The following is a 20,984-nucleotide window of genomic DNA, read 5'->3' as shown; positions in this document are numbered from 1 at the left end:
AAATATTCTGTCTTAACTTTATCATGTGTGGTTCCCTCCCAAGGTGAATTAGCCAGCTCTAACACTCAGCTCTGCTGCTGTGACTGGCAGGGGACCAAAGCCATGAACAGAATTCCCCAGCTTGGCTGTGGCATGGTGTTGGGACCATCTCACAAGCAGTTTAACAGTTTCAGACAGAAAGCACCATGAACAGAAAAACATTTCTGCAGCTGTGTAGTAAACAGAACCTCATGTTATCTCCACACTCCACATGTAAGACCCTTTTCAAGATCTGACACAATTAAAGGGAAACAGAAGCTGAAGCAGACTTAAGTACAGCTGTATTCTGACACCAAACACAGCCATCCCTTCCAAAGGGACAAATTCAGTTCGGTATGAGAAAAAATTCATTTACTATATAAGACTTCCATGTAATGGGTAGGTCATCATTCTCTGCGAGCTCAGCTAGGTCAAGCCTTGATAAATAAGTGAAACCTGGAATTGAGGCATTCCCCTACCATCAAATTACTAATCAGCTGCAGTAAACTGGAAAAATACTGAACCAACTTTTCCTTGTTTGATTTGTCAACTTGGACAAATGAAGTTACTATTGGACTTTTTGGTCACAGACACACACCATGGCACCAAAGATAGATCTGGTGTTGCATGTCAGACATTTTAATGCTCAGAAATAGATTTGCACTTCTCAAGTAAATGAGCACAGAGTCATGTAACATAAGAACAGACAAAGTATCACAAGATCAGCGTTCCCTGCATTCACTCCAACTCCACCACTATGGCAGGTCCCCATGGCTCAGGGGTACAAAGCTAAAGAGAGGCAGGATATGTGGCTAAAACTCAGGAACAGCCAAAAGGGTGGACAAGCTGATGCTGGATAACAGTAAAGATAAAGATATATTCTCTATGTTAGAAAGTCAAGCAAATTGTGGGGTATCAAAAATACTTTTCAAAATTACATCCCAGCCTCATCAAGGGCATAAGATAAATGGGAATGAATTGGATAGTATAAGCAAATAGGAGCGATGGGATGCATTGGTAGCAAATGATAGGAGCAAAAAAATATTTCAGATCCACCCAAAAATAATAAAGACAGCTTTAGGAAAAGAAAACAGTTCTACTTAATAAATCAGACTTGGAACATAATAGGTTAATTTAAGTGTTTCTTTTCTTTCCTTGCTATTAGATAGCTGCCTCAAAAAAGAATGCTAGTTATGTGATTGTATATAGCTCAAATTCCCCAACTTGTATTGTATTTCCTTTTCAGTAAGAGATCAAATATATGAACGCTCTTCAAAACAGATTTCTGGAAGTACTGTTTTTTAAGGTTATAATTTTTTTCCGTTGTACTTTAAAAGCCCCTCTCTCAGTCAACAATGGACTGTGTTTACAAATATACTTCCTTTGTGCCTGAATTTTGCTCTTCTGGACATCCAGACCACGTTTATTTCCAAACAGGATGTTTACCTGAGGAAGGGAATATGAATTCCGTAAGCATGGCGTAATTATGTGGCTCTGGAAACTTTTAGTGGAGTGTAAGTGACATCACCGACAGAACATCAACAGGAAGGGCAGGAAGTGTTTTATGTTTTTGCACTGTTTGGTGTGATAAAAACAATAAAAATACCTATTAGCTTGCACTGCAGGCCTTCTGCATCCCGTCTCGGTCATTTAGCCATATATGCATCACCACTGCCTGTCAATTGTGTCACTGATTTAAATATATATATATAAATGTATACATAGTCACCCCCCACTAAATCTTGCAGAAGTTTTCTTTTTTGAGGAGTTCAAATATATATTTAATATATACATGTTTTGATTAAAAATGTAGGTGACATTCAGATTAATTTCCACAGGAACCTCCTTTTAACAGTCAATATACAGCTCAGGAAACTGAGCACCGGATATTCCACATAGCAAAAGTAATTTTCCAAAATCTTGAAAAAAATAATTTCCGGAAATCTAGTGATAGTGAATGGAATATATATCCTGTTTGTATTTTAATTAAAGCAGACTTAAATCACCACCAGTGTAATGACTAAAGGCAAGGACAAAGACCAAAATATTTCCACGCAGCACATCAGTCACTTTGGTGGACAAAAATTGTAACAAAGCATTAAGGGCAAGCATTAGACAATTGAGAATTCCATTTTCTCCTTATGCATACCCTTAGTGAGGTATGACAGGGTCTGACAGTTTGTAGTTATTCAGGGGACAGGGACAGCAGACCTACCAAAAAAGAAATTGTGAACAGTTTTCTCATTTTCTCTGCAGCATACACTTCTCAAAACATACCTATTTTACCAGAAACTATGGCAATCACCCATGCTCCAGCCTAGATCTATAGCCTACTCACTAAAGTGCTCATTCAAAAGACAACAAAGATTTTCAACCATCAAGCTGAAGACATTGGATGTGCTGCAAAGATGAGGGAAAGAGTAAATCCTCCTATTTGGACATACACCTGTAGTTGCCTACTCTTCATACACTCCATTACAAATTAATATAGTTCCAAACATACCTAACATAATATTTTTCTCAACCTTCTCCACCTTCTTGGCCTGTTGGACAGGGCTGGCAGTCAATTCAATCAAACTGTCTAATTCTATTAGAAATATTTTCCTAAGCATGTGGGGGGTTTTGTTTTGGTTGAGATTTTGTGGTTTTGTTTGCTTGTTTTGTTGTTTTGTTTTGGTTGGTTTGGTTTTTTTTCTTAATTTTTTTTGCCTGGGCAATGGGGTGAGGGACAGAAAGCAGATTAATATTCAGAGAACACATGAAGAGAAAATGCAAAAGACAAAGGAGAGAAGTCTTATTGAACAAGCACTTTGGAACCACTACCCAAAACTCTATCCATTTCTATTCTAATAGCTAAGCACCCATCTAAACCCTGAGATAAGTACCATAAAGCCATTTCTGCTCACCTAGAAAAAGGACAGTACTTCCAAACCCATCCATCTCTACATTTTATTTTGTTTCACATAGAAATAGTTCTGCTTTCAGAAAAAGCAAAGAACAGACATGACAAATTCACAGGGGATTTTAGAGAAGTAAGCCATCTACACTGGTCTTCACCATTTTAGACTGCATATCATATCCACTCAGTATGTTGGCTGCTTAGTGACCATGACCCACTGTTTCTCAGTATTTGTATAAAACTGAGTCACATCAGGTTGAGCTCTCAGACTAGAAGGAACAAAAGGAATATTATGCAGAAAGAGAAGAAAGAAAAAGGTAGGAATACTGTTAGACTCAGGTTTTTGCTTAACTGAAGTCCAAAATAACTATCAACATTTTCATGGACGTGGGATCTGTCTTTCCTCCACACTACATTAAAATCCAAATTTTCTCTTTTATATAGTGCTAAAACCTAAACAACTGAAAAATAAAGAAGTACATCAAACAGTAATGCCAATTTCCTTCCAATTTGTAGCATGATACACAGAAAAATGAGTCTGTTTACACCTGCTAACCTTCTGAGAGCATGACTACAAACTGGAGTTTTAGATTGTAAAAAGAACAAAGTTTTAGAATATTCTGAAATATTTAGAATATTCTGAAATACTCCTAATAGACTCCACAGTTTCAATTCTATTATAAGTATTCATTTAGAAAAATAAGCTGAATTTTTAGTAACTGTTTCTCAACTTTGATGCACATCTAACTACACTGAGTGAAGCCAGTTGCTTTCATGTTCAAATAATTGAATGTCAACTCAGCATGCATGGAAAATAGGGACAAAGTACATCTTGCATGTTTGACTCACAAACAGCAAGGAAAGAGTGAAGTGGCTCACCTGTGAAAAGTACCACCCGTAGAGTGGAAGCCATTTTAAGCCATCCTTCAGGACATAGCGGACGTGCCCGAGCGCGTTCTGCCTGATTGCCAGCATGTCCGCGATAATCCAGTCAACTGCAATGACAAAATCCCAAAGCAATCAGCTAAATTACCTCCTAATTGCCACTGATGAAACAAAAAGTACATGTTGTATGTATAAATGTCATTAAAGGTTTCTGAACTAGAAGTTCTTGCTTGTTAGGGCAAGCCTGGAAAGAGACACAGTAAACAGACAAGCAGATTTTAAAAATCTATAAAAGTGTTAAGCAAAAGAAATACAAACCTGTACACTGATGATTTGATAAATATATTACATTTTCTTTAGTTTTTGGCAAATCCCCGTAGATAATTACCTAAAAAAAATTAAAAAATATGCAGTATTACTTTATAATTTATTTTCATTGCATTAGGCAGTGATGAGATCCAATGCAGTAATAGGCTTTTTACTACAAAAACTGTCAGCAAGTTAGCATCATTAACAGACAAACACCCTATCACTACATCATTACCCACCACACAGATAACTGTCTTATCAACAAAGCTATAAATATCAATTAAGGATGGCTTAAGAAACTTATTCTGTTCTTGTGCCATAGCCCCAGAACTGGATCCATGGAATGTGACCTTCAGCCACAAGCTCCCTACATGAATATAATTGAAGTTCATTTAATTTACACATCTAATGAAAAAGACATGCTTTATCCAGACACCTGCCATCATTCAACCTAAAATGGTAAATTTTCCTGGATTACATCAAGAACAAAATCTCAACCATTTGCCATTATTTTAACCATCAAGAGTGAACAAAAAAAGCATGAGGTTAAGGAGTGCCTTTAAATTAGTCTATGGCTTCCAAGTAGCAGGTTTTTTAATATGTTTTTCCTCTGCTACATTAAAGACACACTTCAACCTTGTAGTGTCTCACCCCTGAAAGGTACTGGTCTACTAGAGAAATAATCTTCTGAGAGCATGACTACAAAACAAGATTCTGATGCTAGAATCTAGGTCACCCTTTTAAAATGGGTTCATTCAATTAATTAATTTCTCATTTTATATTTGAAAATAATTTAAATTCTGAACTGAAGAACTAATTCACCTATTCAATTACCTTTAATAAACATTTTCATTACTAAATGAAGCATAGTTTTTCTCACCAGTACATTCTAGGTAGGCTTTCACCCTTGTTCTGCCAGTGGACACACTCCTTGTCTCTAGAAGTTGGTTGTATCAGACATACATGCTACTTTGAAATTATTCCATTTACCAAAAAAGCAAAGTGCTATATGGAAGGTTTACCCACTTATTTTTATCACTTCCCTAGTCTGGGCACTAACGTTGATCTCTTAAATGGCATAACTTAGTATGCCAAGTCTCATATTGATCCTTACAGGAGGTCTCTACCAATATCTCTGGAAACTCTGTGCATCTCTCAGGTAGCCTGTGATATTGCAGGGCTAATGTCTCATATTGTTAACTCTAGGCAAAAACCCCACAAAAACACTATATGTTTCACATTCCTGCTGTTTCTTCTTTGAAAATACAACCACACTGTTGATCAAGTTATGTTTTGAAGGCCAAAATCAGATATTGGCAAACTGCGATACTCAGTTAATATGTGAACAAGAGATCATTCAACATAGAGTAAAAGAGGATATAACTTGAGATATTTTTTTCCAAAAATGAAAAAGGCATGCACAATAAATTCTAACTGAACAATACCTGTAACAAGTTAGTTGACAAGTATATTCTGAACAGTATCTGAGAAATTTGAACAAGATTTGAAATTTGAACAAGATTCTGCTATAGGAGTAGCCTTCTCATTGAAGTACCAGAATTTATAACTTTACTGCTGACACTAGGTACCACTCACAGTTTAGAGCAAGGTAGCAGTCTAAGGGTTGACCTTACAGTTCAGGTGCACAAATTCCTCTGAAATAAATCTTCCTACTCTCACTTATAGAGTTAAAACTTCATTTTACAAGTGTACGCTTTCCTAGCACTGTTATGCACAATGTCCATAAATTCTGTTTTCTTTAATTTCAAGTTAAGACTCCACTATGCAGTTTCTGGCAAAGAGAATTTTAGAGTAAGAGAGAAGGCCCAATACAACAAATCATTAAACCAGAAGGTCTTGAATGTTATTTGAGCTTTTCTAAAATGTAGAGAAAAAATAAGAACAAGAATAAAACAAAACTTAACCCCAAGAGCTGCCCCACACAAGAAAAAGGATTTGAAATACACAATTTATAACTTCAACTTGTAAATATTTCCATTTTAATGTACCAAGTCAAAATCTCAGTGCAATCAGACCCACAATTTAAAGCACTAGCTTTGGATTATTGCATGGGTAAAAACAAATATAAAGGATCATTCCCATAAAAAAATATATATTTGCTGGTGTCTGCCAAATATAACAGTTAATCTGCGTAATTTTTTATTTCAGTAAGATTGGATCTAGTTCACTTTTTAACCTCAGAGGAACACCCACTCACTGTTCCTGTAAACAACTCCTATGCACAACATTATGGCTTACCCTAAGGGTTAGATGTGTTTACATGTAATGGACCAAAATCTTTTACTCATGATAAAACACACAGCCAAACTGTTGTACAGAACTAAAAAAGAAAAATAAAAAGTCTCATTTATATTAGTTCTCATTAAATGCACAAAAACTGGATGTTTCATTTCAAAGCAAAGGTAAGAATGAGAAAATCTGAAAGCTCTATGTTGCTTGCTCAGATGGCTCAGCCTAAGAGGATGCACCAGCTTTATCTGCAGCATCATCCACTTCAGCACCGCCCATCTCACAGATCTCCAGGGAAGGCTTACACAGTTCATCAAAGGCCAGCAAACAGCCATTCACCTTAGACACTCTCAGTTAAAGAACTGAGAAACAAACTTACAACTGTTACTACAAGTAGCTAAGAATGGCAGCTTCCAGCCTGCAGTCCCAGGAGACACCTACTCTGGGCACCCACGCAGCTCTCCCTCTGAGACCATAGCATTTTTGCTTTATCAGGCTTCTGAAAATATTCACCATACACAACTGAATGGCAACAGTTAAGAGCTTTGAATCCTACAGAATGTCCTTTTCCCTTTGAGATGGTGTCTGAGGAATTAACCTGCCTGTGTATAAGCAGAATAATCTACTCAGGACAAGACTCCAATTTCTGGCCCTCTGATGTGTTCAGGTAAACCAGAGCACCTCATGTATATTATAGATGCAGAAGGAAACAATACAGTACTCTTCTTCATGGCCTCCAGACAACCTTGGACTCCCTGCTGTTTTTCTTAGCTAACTTTGCAGAATTCCTTGCTGTAAAGGCTGTGCAGCCTCCTAACTCTTTCTCATTTTGCTGGTGCAGATGTTTGGGGGCCACAGTGAATTACAAAATCAGGATATTCTGAGTTGGAAGGGACCCACAGGGATCCTCGAGTCCACCTCTTTAGTGAATGTCCATATGGGGATCAAACCCATACCTTGGTGCCTCAAGCACTGTGCTCTAAGGCAGCACTTGAGTGACTCACCCGGGACAGCAGGGCAGAAACAGGAATCCACAGTGCCCACCTTTATTCAAGCCCCTTTGGATGTAACCTGAAGACATCTGAGTGGCATAAAGACTCCCAGCCCTCCTCAGAGGAGCAGCGCTGCTCCCAGGATGCGCACAGCATCAGCAGGGCTGGTCTTGCCCCTGCAGCCAGTGCCAGGGAAACAGCACAGGACAGGCAGGACATGCTTGGGAGGCAATTTGAATTTTAGTATAGTGTTTCACATATTTCATGCATGGCTGTCCAGACACTACAGTATACATATATTCTACCTATCTATCAGCTTAATGAAATGAAAAGTGCCCTGCCAGCCACAATGAAGCAAGTGAGGAACCTGTTCATTTAGAATAGAATCTGCTGTTAAAAAAAAAAAAAGGCACAATGAAGTCAAGCAAAGAAAACAAGTCAATAGGGAGAGCAACACAGCAAGCCAAAGTAAGTAGAAATTTAAGGGAAAGTGTTTAAAATGCAGATGTACAGTCTAACACTGCAAACATTACTTGTGTACACAACACTGAAATGTGTGCTTTTAGCCAGGTTTTGGTTGCTTAGCAGTCCAGTCTGCAGTAATGGGTAATATAGTTAATGTGGGCCTTTCACCTCTGTTTACACAGTAGCACTGTCAAACTCAATACAGTGAGGTCTCAAATACAGGAAACTGGATGCTATTGGATCCCTTCTGTGGGAAGGCTGGTAACCAGCTTCCATGGATGCCACACACCAAGCTGTTCACAGGCTCAGCAGCCACAAGACACACCTCAGGGTGTCCTGTCCAGGTGAAGCTTTGATGAATTAGCAGGAAATGACAAGTAGTTCTGCTGGGAGAATGTACTGATTCAGTGATAGGCTGATCTAGGCATGCAAATGGGAGCTCCTGGGGGATCTGGTGACACCAGGTTCAGCTTCCCTACCAGACTGCTTTTTCCAGTGCAACATACTTAACTATGGCTGTGCTAATTGTGGTAGCTCATGTAGCAATATGGAACAGTCCTGCATGGCAGCCACACCCGAATAACCCATAATATGCACACGTTTTCACTGAAACAAAGTGGACACTCCTAATTTAGAGTTAAGAATTTTATTTCTTGCTTATGAAATCTTGACATACCAAAGAAAATTAAATAGATGATTTCATCACATGTTAGCAGTATTAGCTCAGTAAACACTGTCATGGCAAAAATAACTGTAGGTAAAAGTAATCATACTATCAGAAGATCTGCTGGTCAATTTGTGATCACATCAAAGTCCTAGCAAAGAGATTAACTTAATATTGTAATTGGATGTGGCTCATAATGGGAGCAGTTAGAGGCTGATCTGCAAGCAGATCTTCTGATAGTGTGACTTCTGCTTCAGCAACATTAAGGCAATACAACTGGTTATTGCTGGTAAAAACTTGGGCCAACTCATCTGGTGTCTATCAGTCCACCAGCACACTCAGTCTTGGTTCCCCAGACTTCTTAATCCTCCTCCCTTCTCTATTCAAAGATACCAGATGTGAATTAAAGAATGATGTCCCCATCTTTGCTGCTACTTCAACAAAACTTACGTTCACTGGAGCACTTTGTGAAAGCAAAGCACTGTGTTAAGGAAAAACATCAGCTTCAAGCACAGGCAAGAGAAACTGGGAAGAGGGATAAAAGCAGGATATCAGGGGAAGAATATTCCACCCCTCTTCTGGAGAACGAGTTAAGACATCAACACTTAAAAAGGACCACACAGACTTCCTACTCAGCTGTACTATCCTCACAAAATGCACCTCTCTCCACTTCACTATTTCTTCACAATTACTAATGGGGACTGCATGGGCCGAGAGCATCTCTGTTAGCTGGGCACTATACAACACATCTACTAAAATAAATAGTATCCTAAAACGTATTTCTCATCTGTTTCTTACAAACTCTGGATACAATTTTCTGGCGAAAGGGTGGAGCTTGCATGACAAACCACCAAACCAACTAGCACGTACCCGTGCAAGCCGACCTCTGCAGCCATCAAAAACCTGTCTCGTGTCTCAAGTCCTTTGAGCTCCCAGAGAAAGCACCTCACACCATAGAATCTATTTACACTGTTTGACTAGAAGCAGGCTCAAGACAGGACACAGATAGGGAATCTCTACTTGGGGCTGACACATTTCTTAAGTTTTCAGATGTCTTACTATAAGAATTTTAAATGCTTATATTTCTTCACGGAAGACAAAGGAGCACTTTTATTCACATTTAACAGATACAGGTTTCACTTGCCTACAGCATAAGGAATACGAATAGAACAGAAGAGGAAGGACTTTGATGTTATTAGTTGCATTTTTTCTAGATCTGAAAAAAAAAGTTTATAAATTTTCTAAAAAAACCTTTAGGACACATAGCTCTAAGGTAACGATCATACTATTGTTACATGTCATAACCTCTTTAGGGACTATCTGCTCAACACAGAATTGCACAAGTCTGAAGTCTGCTGCTCAGACAGCTCTAGCAAGCTCAGCAGCAAGCCATAAAATCACAAAGCAATCCATTTTATTGAAGCAGAGTTCATTCAAACATTCTGCAGCTATGTATTTTGCTGGGGTTCAGTGGGAAAAAACCTTACTAAGAGATTAATCTCTGGAGAATATTGAAAAGATTCCTATATGTAATGTAATTCAATTTTTTAAAAATACATTTGTGATTTGATTCAATCAGAGAGCACAGAACTTTAGAAAATACACTTCTTGTCATTTAATTTCCTTTTTGTACGAAAACTATAATAACAACCTATTTAGATGAAATAGAACTATATTATATATGAAGCCTGTACATTCTTATTTTCATACTAGTTTTTAGCCTTATGGTATAAATTGACAAACTTCTATGAGTGTTTGGTTATACTTCATTCCATGTACTAGATACATGCATAAAAGTCACTTTGTTCTGATGCTGACTGTAAAGGCTTTACAGATTATGAGCTCAATTAAAGATAATTGTCCTCTGTACTCCTTAGCTCTCAGATGAATCCTTAACAAAATTTTTAAAAAGCATCTGTGTATCTTAAATGTTCCAGTCTTGATAACAGTTCCAGTCTTGATAATGCCCCAAGATTTGCTATGATTTTAAGATTCTGACATCTAAAGTCTGAAAAAATCCTATTTTCAGTGCCCAAATAATTTACAGTTCTTTCTCCAAATTATTTGCTTTTGATTACAGTGCAGTTCAATGGCACAAATCCACCATTACAATCAGTGACCATCTGGGAAAAATCAAAATTAGAGTACCTAAATTTCATCATAAATCACCAGTAATGAAATTTTAAAAATAATAACTGCATATACTTCAGACATATCTGAAAGGTAATTATTTGCATGATGAGATTTCAACAGGAGTGTTTTTCCGAACATTTGGCATTTCGGCATTATATAAAACCTGAACATGGCTTCTAGTACAAGAGTGGAAGTAAGTATTGCACCTGTTTCAATAAGAGAAAGTCTCCTTTATAAGCTTTTTGCATCTCTGGAGACTTCCTCACGCACATTTCAGTAATTTCCTTAAAAGAAGGGCAAAAGCAACTCACATACATGTAGCCATTGTTTACTTTATTACCTTCTGTAGTGGAAAATATGTAACATCCCTTTAAGCTCACTCTGGAAATACCCTTTGCCCACCACACAAGAGCAGGAAACCTTGTAGCAGTTTGCAGTGTTTCCTCCAGCCACAGCTCTTTGTAACAGGAACTTGGCTTTTAAATGCCTTGGATTTCACGGAGAAGTTGTTTGCATCTCTATTTGTAATATTGTTACAAGTGTTTGTAGCAAGTAGAGACTGAAAGCTGCTGGGAAGCTCTCAGCGAGTCGATATGAATGAGGATGGTGATGAAACCTCTCTAGCCTCTGCTTGTGATTGTGAAATAGGATTTCTGAAAGCTTCTCCACACATCATCAGCAGGTATTTAGAATTTAAGCACTCTGGACTTTCACAGTAAGGCAAAGAGATCACTACAGAGCATAAGAAGATGTAGGGAGATATCTGCAACAATTCTGCCTCCAGAACTGAACACAGCGAACTGATCAGCCTCAAAAATCGTCACATTAAAATCACTCTCATCTATCTGCTCACCAGCACAGTGTGCGAATGAGCCGGTTCACCTGCAGCTTGCTCAGAACTATGCACTGTTTGCTTACTCAAAAAAAACATGCATGCCCCCAGATTCCCATGCAGCCCTATGAAATGGAACAAAGTAATTCTTCTAGTCAATCTGTAAATTTGCCAGGTAAAATTATTTCAACTACCACAATCAGTTCAAAGCAATCCAAACTCGTATTTTTTTATATCTAGTCATGAACTAAAATACAAAATTTTACCAAATCATGTATAGTTTATTTTACATTTAAAAAAATCAAACTAGCATAAACGCTATTTCCTACTCCCACAGAAGATCTAGTTGTAACAGAGAAGATGACAAGTAGTATGTGACAGAAAAGAAATGAACAAAAGAAAATAATTTCCCTGGCTTTTTATACCAAATCCCTTCATAGGGTTCAAACTGACAGAAAAGAGATTAAAGAGTATTTTCCCCCTGAGAAGATCTGCTTCCTCATAACTGTAATGTCAAAATCCCTGACATCTGAGCCAACTTTATCTAACACAACTAAAACTGAAAAAAGAATACCCCACCTGCAAGCCTACGGCAAAAAATTTGAAAGAAGTGCACACAAATGTTTAACAATGAACAGAATCTTCTGTTGGCAAGAACAGGGTCTGATGGTAGAGTACCAGGAGAAAAACCATCTAAATTAACAATCATCCTTACATAAAGTACCTGGCCATATTATGTAAGCAGAAGAAAAGGGCATGGAAGAGCACTGTAAAACTCCACAGCCCAGCATCTACCAGAACAGAGTTAAACACAAAAAGAGTATAGTGTATAAAACTAATGCTGGCTAAAAAATTAGCAATAAATATCTCTTTTATTTATTAATGTAAAAAATTACACTAAGCACAAATTGTAATGAAAAATCCACATACCAAAAATCTTAAGATATTTTAAAAAAGTATATTTAAATGGAAAATTTTAAAACCAAACCATAAGATTGCAAAATTTACTGGTCAAATACTTGGAATCTGAATTTGTAAGAGCATTCAAACTTGTCCATGGACTCCTTAGCTTTTCCTACCTGACACATACTCTCCAATATTTTCATAAGTACATGCAGCTAACTTAAAATGTAAACACCTATATTTTAAGTTGTGGACTGAGACAGATAAGACTCTATAAAATTCAGATTCAGTTGTGACTTGCCATTTATGAAACACATGCTAGGCAAATCTCTACACAAAGCTACTAGTTTATGAACCCAAACAGCAGTTTTGGTTCAGGTAGCTGATACTTGATTTCTAAAAATGCTAACTAGACCTCAGATTTTATTTATTTTATTTTCATATATCAGGCAGTAAGTGGAGGATGATCAGGACCAGCACTGAATGCAGAGCCTCTCCATACTAAATTCTTTCCAGATTGCCCCAAAGCCAGATCTGCAACAGACTGGAACTCTCGATGGTATATTGTTGAACAAGAGTCCTGAAGGACACCACTTTCACCTTCAGATCTATAGTCAAAGGCACAGGATAAAAATGAAGATATATGCAAATATTTGGTTTGCAATATCTAAAACAGAAAGAGCACAAAGTTAACACACCTAATCTATTTTTGCTACCTCATACCACAGTTGAATGTAAGAGTCTAAAATTAGGCATGCATCTCAATTTGAAAGCTGCATCCCTCAGGCTTAGCAGGTATCACTTAATTTTTGTTCTAATAACACAGAGAACTTAGCTGCGTACTACAAAAGACATATATGCCTGGAGACAGCTGTACACTGAAATCTCTAATGAAATGAAGCAGGGTAAACCTTCTCAATGGAGCCAGAAAAATTTCATCACAGCAGAAAAATTTCACTGGGCTTCTTTCAAAAATTTATCACACAAACATGATACGCTTCCCTACCTTCTCCTAACTTCTTTCCAGTCTTTGCATTGCACAAGTCCCCACATTTCTATCACTTCCCCAAGACCTTTACTTCACTATTTCCACCATCGCAATTAAGTTACAAGCATGATTATTTTAATCTCTCAACACACCTCACAAGAGCTAACACTGTTTCACAAAGCAGCAATGTAACCAGGTACTAACTGGGGTTACTGTCACAAGCTACATGAACGAGGAAAGCTCGAGCCCTCAGAGGCTGCTCAGCTCCAACCTGAGCTTAGAGGTTTGCCTTGATGGCAGCTCTGCACATTCCTGCTCAGCTCCCACACCATTCCAGAATCCTCCCACTCCTGAGCTGCCACACAGGCAGGAGAGCTCAGGAAACTCAAGAGCAGGCTCGTATACCCAGGCCCATGCCAAAATGCAACTGCCAGCACTTTCCTTCCAAACACAACTGAAGAAGGGTGAAAAGTTCTGTTTCCTTTGGACTTTCTGGTTATGGCATTTGCCTGGGAAATGGGTCCTCATCTAAAGAGGAGCCAAACCCTGTCACTCACATCTACTGACAGGAAGCAGTCAGAAACCAAACCTTCACCCTGCTATGATGAACCTGGTTGTGATGTCTCCCCCAGTGCAGAAAGGGAAGAACCAGGTTCCTGAGAAAAGACAAACTACCCCACCAACAGCAACCAAAGCACCTCCTTGTATGCTGCAACTTGGCTGTCAAACTTGCACTACCTCTTGCCTTCCCACTTCTACCTTGGGCCCTCAAGAATTACCTGCTGGGCAGCTGAACAGCTTCAAAAGGAAAAGCAAGAAGTAAGTAAAGATTATCTTGCCTGGGAAGGTCACTGTCCTGGGAACGGAGATGGGCACAGACACTCACTTGCACTGCAAACTGGTCAACAGCTTCAAGACTAAGCATGCATCCCAATCTCAGACACCAAGCTCTCCTCACATATTTCCTAGGAAGCCAAGATATGAAAAATATCCCAGGCTCTACTCCACTGGAAAGTACTGTCAAGAGTTCTGCAGTACATTTGCTCTACAAAGTTTTAGTTTGCTCTGAACCTAAGTAGTTTTCAACCCTATTGAAACACAGCAAGTCCAAGCTTCAATATCAATCCAGGAAGCACTTCACACTGTTAAACAAGCATCTCTTGTATTTTATAAAATAATTGTTTAGCTCTACTAAACAACACTAAGGTATTATTTGATTCTTACAGCCTTTCCAGAGCCCTGTAAAGACAATGAAGACCAGAATTTCATTATGTCTTTATAAAGACACCGCTTCCAAAAACTTCTATTAATCGGGAAGTGGGGGTAGGGAACACAGCTGACACAAGTACTGAACAAAATCCTTGAGCATTAATTCAATTATGGATTTCATTCAATTGTCAAAACCTTTCAGATGAAAATGATCCTTTAGGAAGCAGTCTGAGTGATTATTTCTTCACCAGCATTCAGTACAAAATATCAAACACAATTACAACAAAAAAAGTTGAAGAACATTTAGTTCTCATCTGATCTGAAACATGTTCACAAACACAATAGGCATTAATTTCATTACCCTGACAGCAATTGGGATAAGATGCTCAGGGTCAGAGAGAGATGAGAGCATTCATCATATTCAATTACCAGTCCTTTCAGCCTTTCAACCATTCTAATCACACACACATTTGCAGCATCCTGGTTTTCACATTCTATGGCAAGACTCAACTGTTTATAGTCTGTTTGAAATGGAAGAGACCAGACTTCCCTGACACAGTAAAGAGAAAAGTAGTACAAAAACCACAGTTCATCAGCTACTTGATGATTCAGAAACCTGGGGCCAAACCATCTAGCACCTGCAGATGGAAGTCCTTCAAAGTGCATGAATTGTACCTGCTTGTACCAGGAACTGCTCTAACCCATCACTGATAAAATTAACATCCTTTGCTCTCTGAGACTCTCTTAACATGGAATCCTTTTCACTTTATACAATATTCCTCCTAGAAAACAGTACTGTAGGGCACCTGCATCTTACAGCAGGACAGGTGAGAAGTAACACAGGGCCAAAGCAGGGACGTGCTCTCTGTGCCACTTTCCAATACCACTTCTATACATTTCATTACTCTGAGTATATAATCCAAGAGATTGTTGAGGAGCACTGTCACAATGCCACAATTAATTAATTAAAAATATTTACAGCTGCTTAATAGAATTCATGGATGCCCGCTAAACTGCAATTGCACTGACAAATTTACACAGCATTATAGGGTTTCACTTTATAGTCACACTGGCTTTGTCAAGTTTACCTCACAGCACTGGGATGTTGTTGTTGCTTTTTGTACTCTCAGTACTGGTTCTTCAGTCTTCTGCTGCCAACTCTTGCATGACAGTCAGCAAAAAGGACTATTTTTGGCAATTCGTTAATGAATTCTAATATTATTGGAAAACCTAAACTGATGCCAAGGAAGCTTGAGTTCTCTCAAGCTTTGTAAAACAAAATTGTTTCAATAGAAAAAAAGAGTCTAACCAAAATTTAAAAAGAGAAAGTATTTACAACTAAATACTTTTTTACTTACCAAGTAAAAAACTTTTACAGTCACTTCATAAGCCACTCTCTAGGACCTAGAGCTCACAGCAATTATAGCTCTGGAATTATTTTATATCTCAAGTCAAATACTTAAGAAAAAGAGAAAGACTAATATTTCAAGATTTTCTATCATGCAGATCAGGTTATCACCTTACTTAGTCACATTTCAAAACAGAAGAGCTTGCTATAAAGATAAAAAGCCTTCCTAGCATGAACTACAGTTTTTGTTTTTAAAGAATTGGCTAAGAACTTTCAAGTCAAGAACAAAGAAAAGAAGAAAAATACACTTGTGCATGCAGCTGTGAGACAGATTTAGAAGCTTAATTGATTAACAGCAAATGATAGAGAGAAACATCACCTTTTGACAATAAATAAATAGAAAAAAATATCACAATAGACTAGTATTTGAATCAAAAATATAGTCAGCCATGTTTATGTTCATAACCAACTCTACCTTATTAATACCCACTCACATTACTGGGAATTTTGGAAAATTATTTTAAGATCAGACACTTCAAATATCCACAACTGGTTTAGCATGTTCTTGTATTGAAAAACCACAAATACCTTAAGTGTAAAACCAAAGAATGCTAAACAGTACATAACATTAAAGGCATTTTAAAGCAACAGTGTTAACAAAAAGTCACTTAAGCATCTGTAGAATCCTAATGACTTGAGTGAGACTACAAGTTCCAGTATTCTGATGGATGAGGTTGTCTCCTATTTATTCAGGTACAAAATTAAACATCCCAACACTCTTCAATTGATTGAATAAATTAATAGATTTGAAAGAGATGCAGAATTCCTCCCTCCCATGGCTCTTATGGCGCCTTAGTGCTGGTAGAGCCCTACAGCTGCCTTTATGAAGCTACTATTTTTTGCTGGTTTACTGGAATTAAGTTTAATGATGCCATACTTCTGCATCTAATTACATGCCTGAAGACAGCCCATCCACAGTAGGTCTCAGGTTACCATCCCAATCTCACACACTCAGGCACATGGTTAACTTTCCACTGTGAGTTTCAAGTTAAAACACGTGCAGCATTCACTAAAGTTGGTCTAAAAGGACACCCTGTTTCTCTCCCTTAAACAAGTGGGGACTATCTTCCAGTTAAATGACACATGGATTTTAAAGGTTATAGCTCTTACCTCTCTACACATGTATTGTATTTTCCAAGCTTTTATTTGCCTTCCAGTCATGGTTACTATTTTATTTATCATATGACACATGCCTCCTCCTCCACAGTTTCTTATCATTATTTGTTGCTTACTGTGACAAAGCATCTCTATTTCAATATTCTCCTAATCGATCTCCTGTTAGTGGCCTATAATCGATCATCACCATTTTTCTGTTTGTATGAAGTTTATCAGTGCAATAAAACAGGCCAACAGATGATGGCTGCCTTGCTGTTTCTTTTGGTTAGCATTTTCCTTTCTTTAATATCACAGGCATTTTTTGGATAATCGTTCCTTTTAAAAATTCTAAGCGTTTGGTACTGTCTGCACAGCAGTTGTAAGCAGCTTGAGCAGCTTTTCCATTACAATTTGTACACTGATTTTTGGCTCTCATTCTTGGAATAGGTCAAGTTAAACTTCTGTACTACTACTTTCAGCACTTAATGACCAAAGTGTGTTACTACACATTAAAGTATCTGCACTAGAGACACTACATAAAAGAGAAGGCAGCTAAAACTGTAAGTACCTGTGAACTACTGCTCCTTCTCCTTTTTTTTTTTTTTTTTTAGTATATCAAACACAACACAAATTAGCTTATTTGGACAAGAGGTAAGGTGAAGCTACATAAATTACAAGCTGAATCAAAAATTACCACCAAAAGAAGATCTTGTTTAATTTTGTATCCGCTCTATTTACTCTGATGTCAAACTGCAACTCTTGTATCTTTAGCTGGCTTAGAGGGTTTCCCAAGAGTCAGTACAGCAAGGCCTACAACTGCACTCAAGAGGGGAAACTAGGGGAGATCCAGCCTGATTCCGAAAGAAATGCTTCATTACAGAGTGGAAAAAGGCCTTAGCCACGAATATGAGAAGTCCTTATTTGTACGAGCTCTGTCTGTCAACATATATTGCTATTCCTTGCTCTCAAGCACCTAAACCTGACACTATCCTCAAACAGCCTTCTATATATAAAAAAAATTTTGAAGGTCATGTTTAGACACAGGAAGTGCCTGTCATTTATTACTTTTTAACATGTAGAATTAAAAATCTCCTTGCCTAATTTCCAAATTACAGACAAATTACAAAAAACCTCTCAAACACTGAGCACTTTGTGAGGTATTATCATCTGAATGCAAATACCCCTCTGATCATACAAGAGAGGCCTCCAATTTCAACTTATTAACCTGAAACTTAGATTCTGAATAATCACAATCCATGACTGATCCAAAATTTAAGGGCCAAAGAGTGACATGAGGCAGACTGCACGAAAACTAAAAATCTGTACTAACGGAGAGATTAAGCGATCTATTTATTAAAACCTTGTACTTGTATTATGTACAATTATAGCTGACGACAGCTTTCTCATCTGCTGCCAATTTAATGCTACAGATGTGCAGCACAGGCCACAGGGGTTCAAAGTGTGCAAAGGCGGCTGCCATTCAAGTGCTGGTAGAGCACGACCGGTGTCGCATCTCTTCCGTTTCCCGACCTGCAAAACGAACACAACACCAACACTCCGTGAAAAGCATCACCAGAGGAGCAGCGGCGGCTGCGGAACGAGGCGGATCCTCTGCGGTGCCGGGCCCAGGCCACGGCCGCACCTGCCCGCGGGCCCCACGGCGGCCGGCCCGAGGGACGAGCCCAGAGCCGGCACCACGGCCGGCCGCTCCCCGGACCGCCGGAGCCCCCCTGCCCTGCCCGGCTCACCTGCACGCCCGTGTAGTTCTCGAAGAAGAAGAGAACCATGCTCTGGTAGATGGTGTACAGCCGGTCATCCACCTCGCGGTAGAAGCGGGCGGGCAGCACGGCGGAGAGCAAGCGCCAGGCGCCCCAGGCCAGCATGTAGGTGGGCGCCGTGCCCATCATGACGGCGGCGGGCAGCACGTAGCGCATGGAGTAGGTGTGCAGCACCAGCGACAGCAGCATCTTCCCGCTGCCCCCGGCCTCACCGGGACACCCACATGGGCGGCGCGCTCACACACAGCCCCGCAGCCCCGCCGCCCGCATCGCCCGCCGCGCCGGGCACACCCGCCAGGCGCCCGCGAAGCAGCAGCGGCGGCGGCGACCGCGGCCGGGAGGGACGGGGAGAGAGCGCGGCGTGAGGGGCACCGGCTCACGGCTCCCGCAGCGCCGCTGCCGCCACCATCTTGCCCGGCGGAGGCGGAGCCGCGCCGCAGGAAGGCGGCCCCGGGCCCGGCGCTTCCGGGCGGGCGGGAGGGGCCGCGCTGGCGCCGGGCCGGGCCCGGGCCGGGCCCCACGAGCAGCCCCCGGTCTGGGACACCCGCTCTGTGGCACCGGCCCTATGTGCGTCCCCCGCCCCGTCCCGGCCGCATCCCCATCGCTCCTCATGCAGAACCGGCAGCAGTGGGGGCGGGCTGCTCGGCTCCGTGCAAAACGAGACACACGTGTTTATAACTGATGAGCTTAGTTTGTATCAATTATATCTTAGCATAGGTTAGAAGAAAATTTAGTCCTTTCCCCTGGCCGTCCCCCGCCCCCTCCCCACCCTCGCACTTTCGGCCTGTGAGCCCAAAGTGGAGCAGTGCAGCGCAGCTCTGCCTTTGCCAGCTCCAGGCAGCGATGCTCGGGTTTAGGAGGCATTTCACGTGCCCCGCACTAGCAGGCAGCTGCCGGCCTCGCCTCTCTTCTCGCACCCTCGGCCTCTGCCCCCCAGTACCCTGTTGGCAGCAGAAGCCGGAGGCACCATCTGCTTTTGAAGAAAATGCAAGAAGTCTTGCTGAAAACAGTCTAATAACCTTCCCAGAAGAAATTGCTTATTGAGCTCTAGTCTGTGGTGAAGTGCTTATTCCTTGTCTCTAAAAAATAAGTTCTATCCTGAAGCTTGTGGAGCTCTCACTGTTTTGAAAGGAGTGGGTGCGCAATACGTTCTGCTGAGATCTGCTTCCTTTGCCAGGTTTTAACTGGGACAAGCTTTGTCCTTTGCTGTTGTTGACCTCCTGCTAGCTGGTTTTTAGTGTGCATTGAAAATGGCATCCTTCAGTTCATTAGTCTTAGGTACAAAAGTTGTCTTTACCAGTTTTAAAATGTTTCATTTTTATTCCTTTGTATGTTTTTCATCATATTACAAAGATGGCCTGTATTTTCCTTGGTGCATTTTTTGTTACTGTTTGAATTTGTTTTTTCCTTCCACTTTATGCTTTTTCAGAACTCTTAATCTTTTACCATGCCATACCACACACACATGCCCATGTTCACACATTTTTTTTCTGCTTTTCTTAAATAGATATTTTCTACAGGATCTTTTAATGTATTTTCTCTCTTTGTGAAGTATATATTATCTGACATATAGATACCATCTTAGTTACATAAAAGGTACAGAGTCCACGTACTTGGGCTTAGGGCTTGATTTACTAGTGTAATTATATCAGTATGGTGTTGTAATATAGGGTTGTAATGTCTGCAACTGAATGAAACTCAAACTTTTCCATTCAAAAAACAAATATACCACCGTGATGAGATCTGGGACACTGCCACCAAGTCCTTGCTTTTCTTGATTCACAGTTGCTTTTTATTGCAGATCCCTCTGAATTGTGCCATGGGAATTTCAGTACCAGTCTTTCACCTTATAGACTTCAGAGGAAAATAAGAAGAATGTTATGATATTTGCTATAATTTGTAATTTCTAAGTCCTATGAAAGCTTAGGCCCCAATTACACCTCCTTTGACCAAAATGCTCTCTGAGCATTTTACTTTCAGGTGGAACAAGAAAAATCACCCAATTTAGAGCAATTAGTACTCCTCAGTTCAGATATTAAGACTTCAAACCTGTTTTTATTTTCTTAGATATAACAAACTCGATATTTAAAAGAATAAACAATGTTTCCCCTCTGAAATTTTGGGGGAAAAGCATTAGTGAGCCATCTATAAGGTGC

General features: G+C 39.7%; 1 protein-coding gene across 1 annotated transcript in view; it reads right to left on the bottom strand.

Moving 5' to 3' along the window:
• Positions 1–19,234, bottom strand: part of AGPAT5 (1-acylglycerol-3-phosphate O-acyltransferase 5) — a 53,694-nt gene extending 34,460 nt beyond the window's left edge. Inside the window, exons 1-3 of the mRNA XM_059467591.1 lie at positions 18,799–19,234; positions 4,121–4,190; positions 3,797–3,912 (exon numbers count right to left, since the gene is read on the bottom strand). Coding sequence (XP_059323574.1) covers positions 3,797–3,912; positions 4,121–4,190; positions 18,799–19,017 — 405 coding nt within the window. The 5' untranslated portion in view covers positions 19,018–19,234. The remainder of the gene's footprint in view (positions 1–3,796; positions 3,913–4,120; positions 4,191–18,798) is intronic.
• Between the last annotated feature and the right edge of the window lie 1,750 nt (positions 19,235–20,984).

Source organism: Ammospiza nelsoni, chromosome 3 (genome assembly GCF_027579445.1).
Source record: "Ammospiza nelsoni isolate bAmmNel1 chromosome 3, bAmmNel1.pri, whole genome shotgun sequence".
NCBI classification, from domain to species: Eukaryota; Metazoa; Chordata; class Aves; order Passeriformes; family Passerellidae; genus Ammospiza; species Ammospiza nelsoni.
The sequence above is the reverse complement of the archived record's forward strand: the minus strand, read 5'-3'. Positions and strand labels throughout refer to the sequence as shown.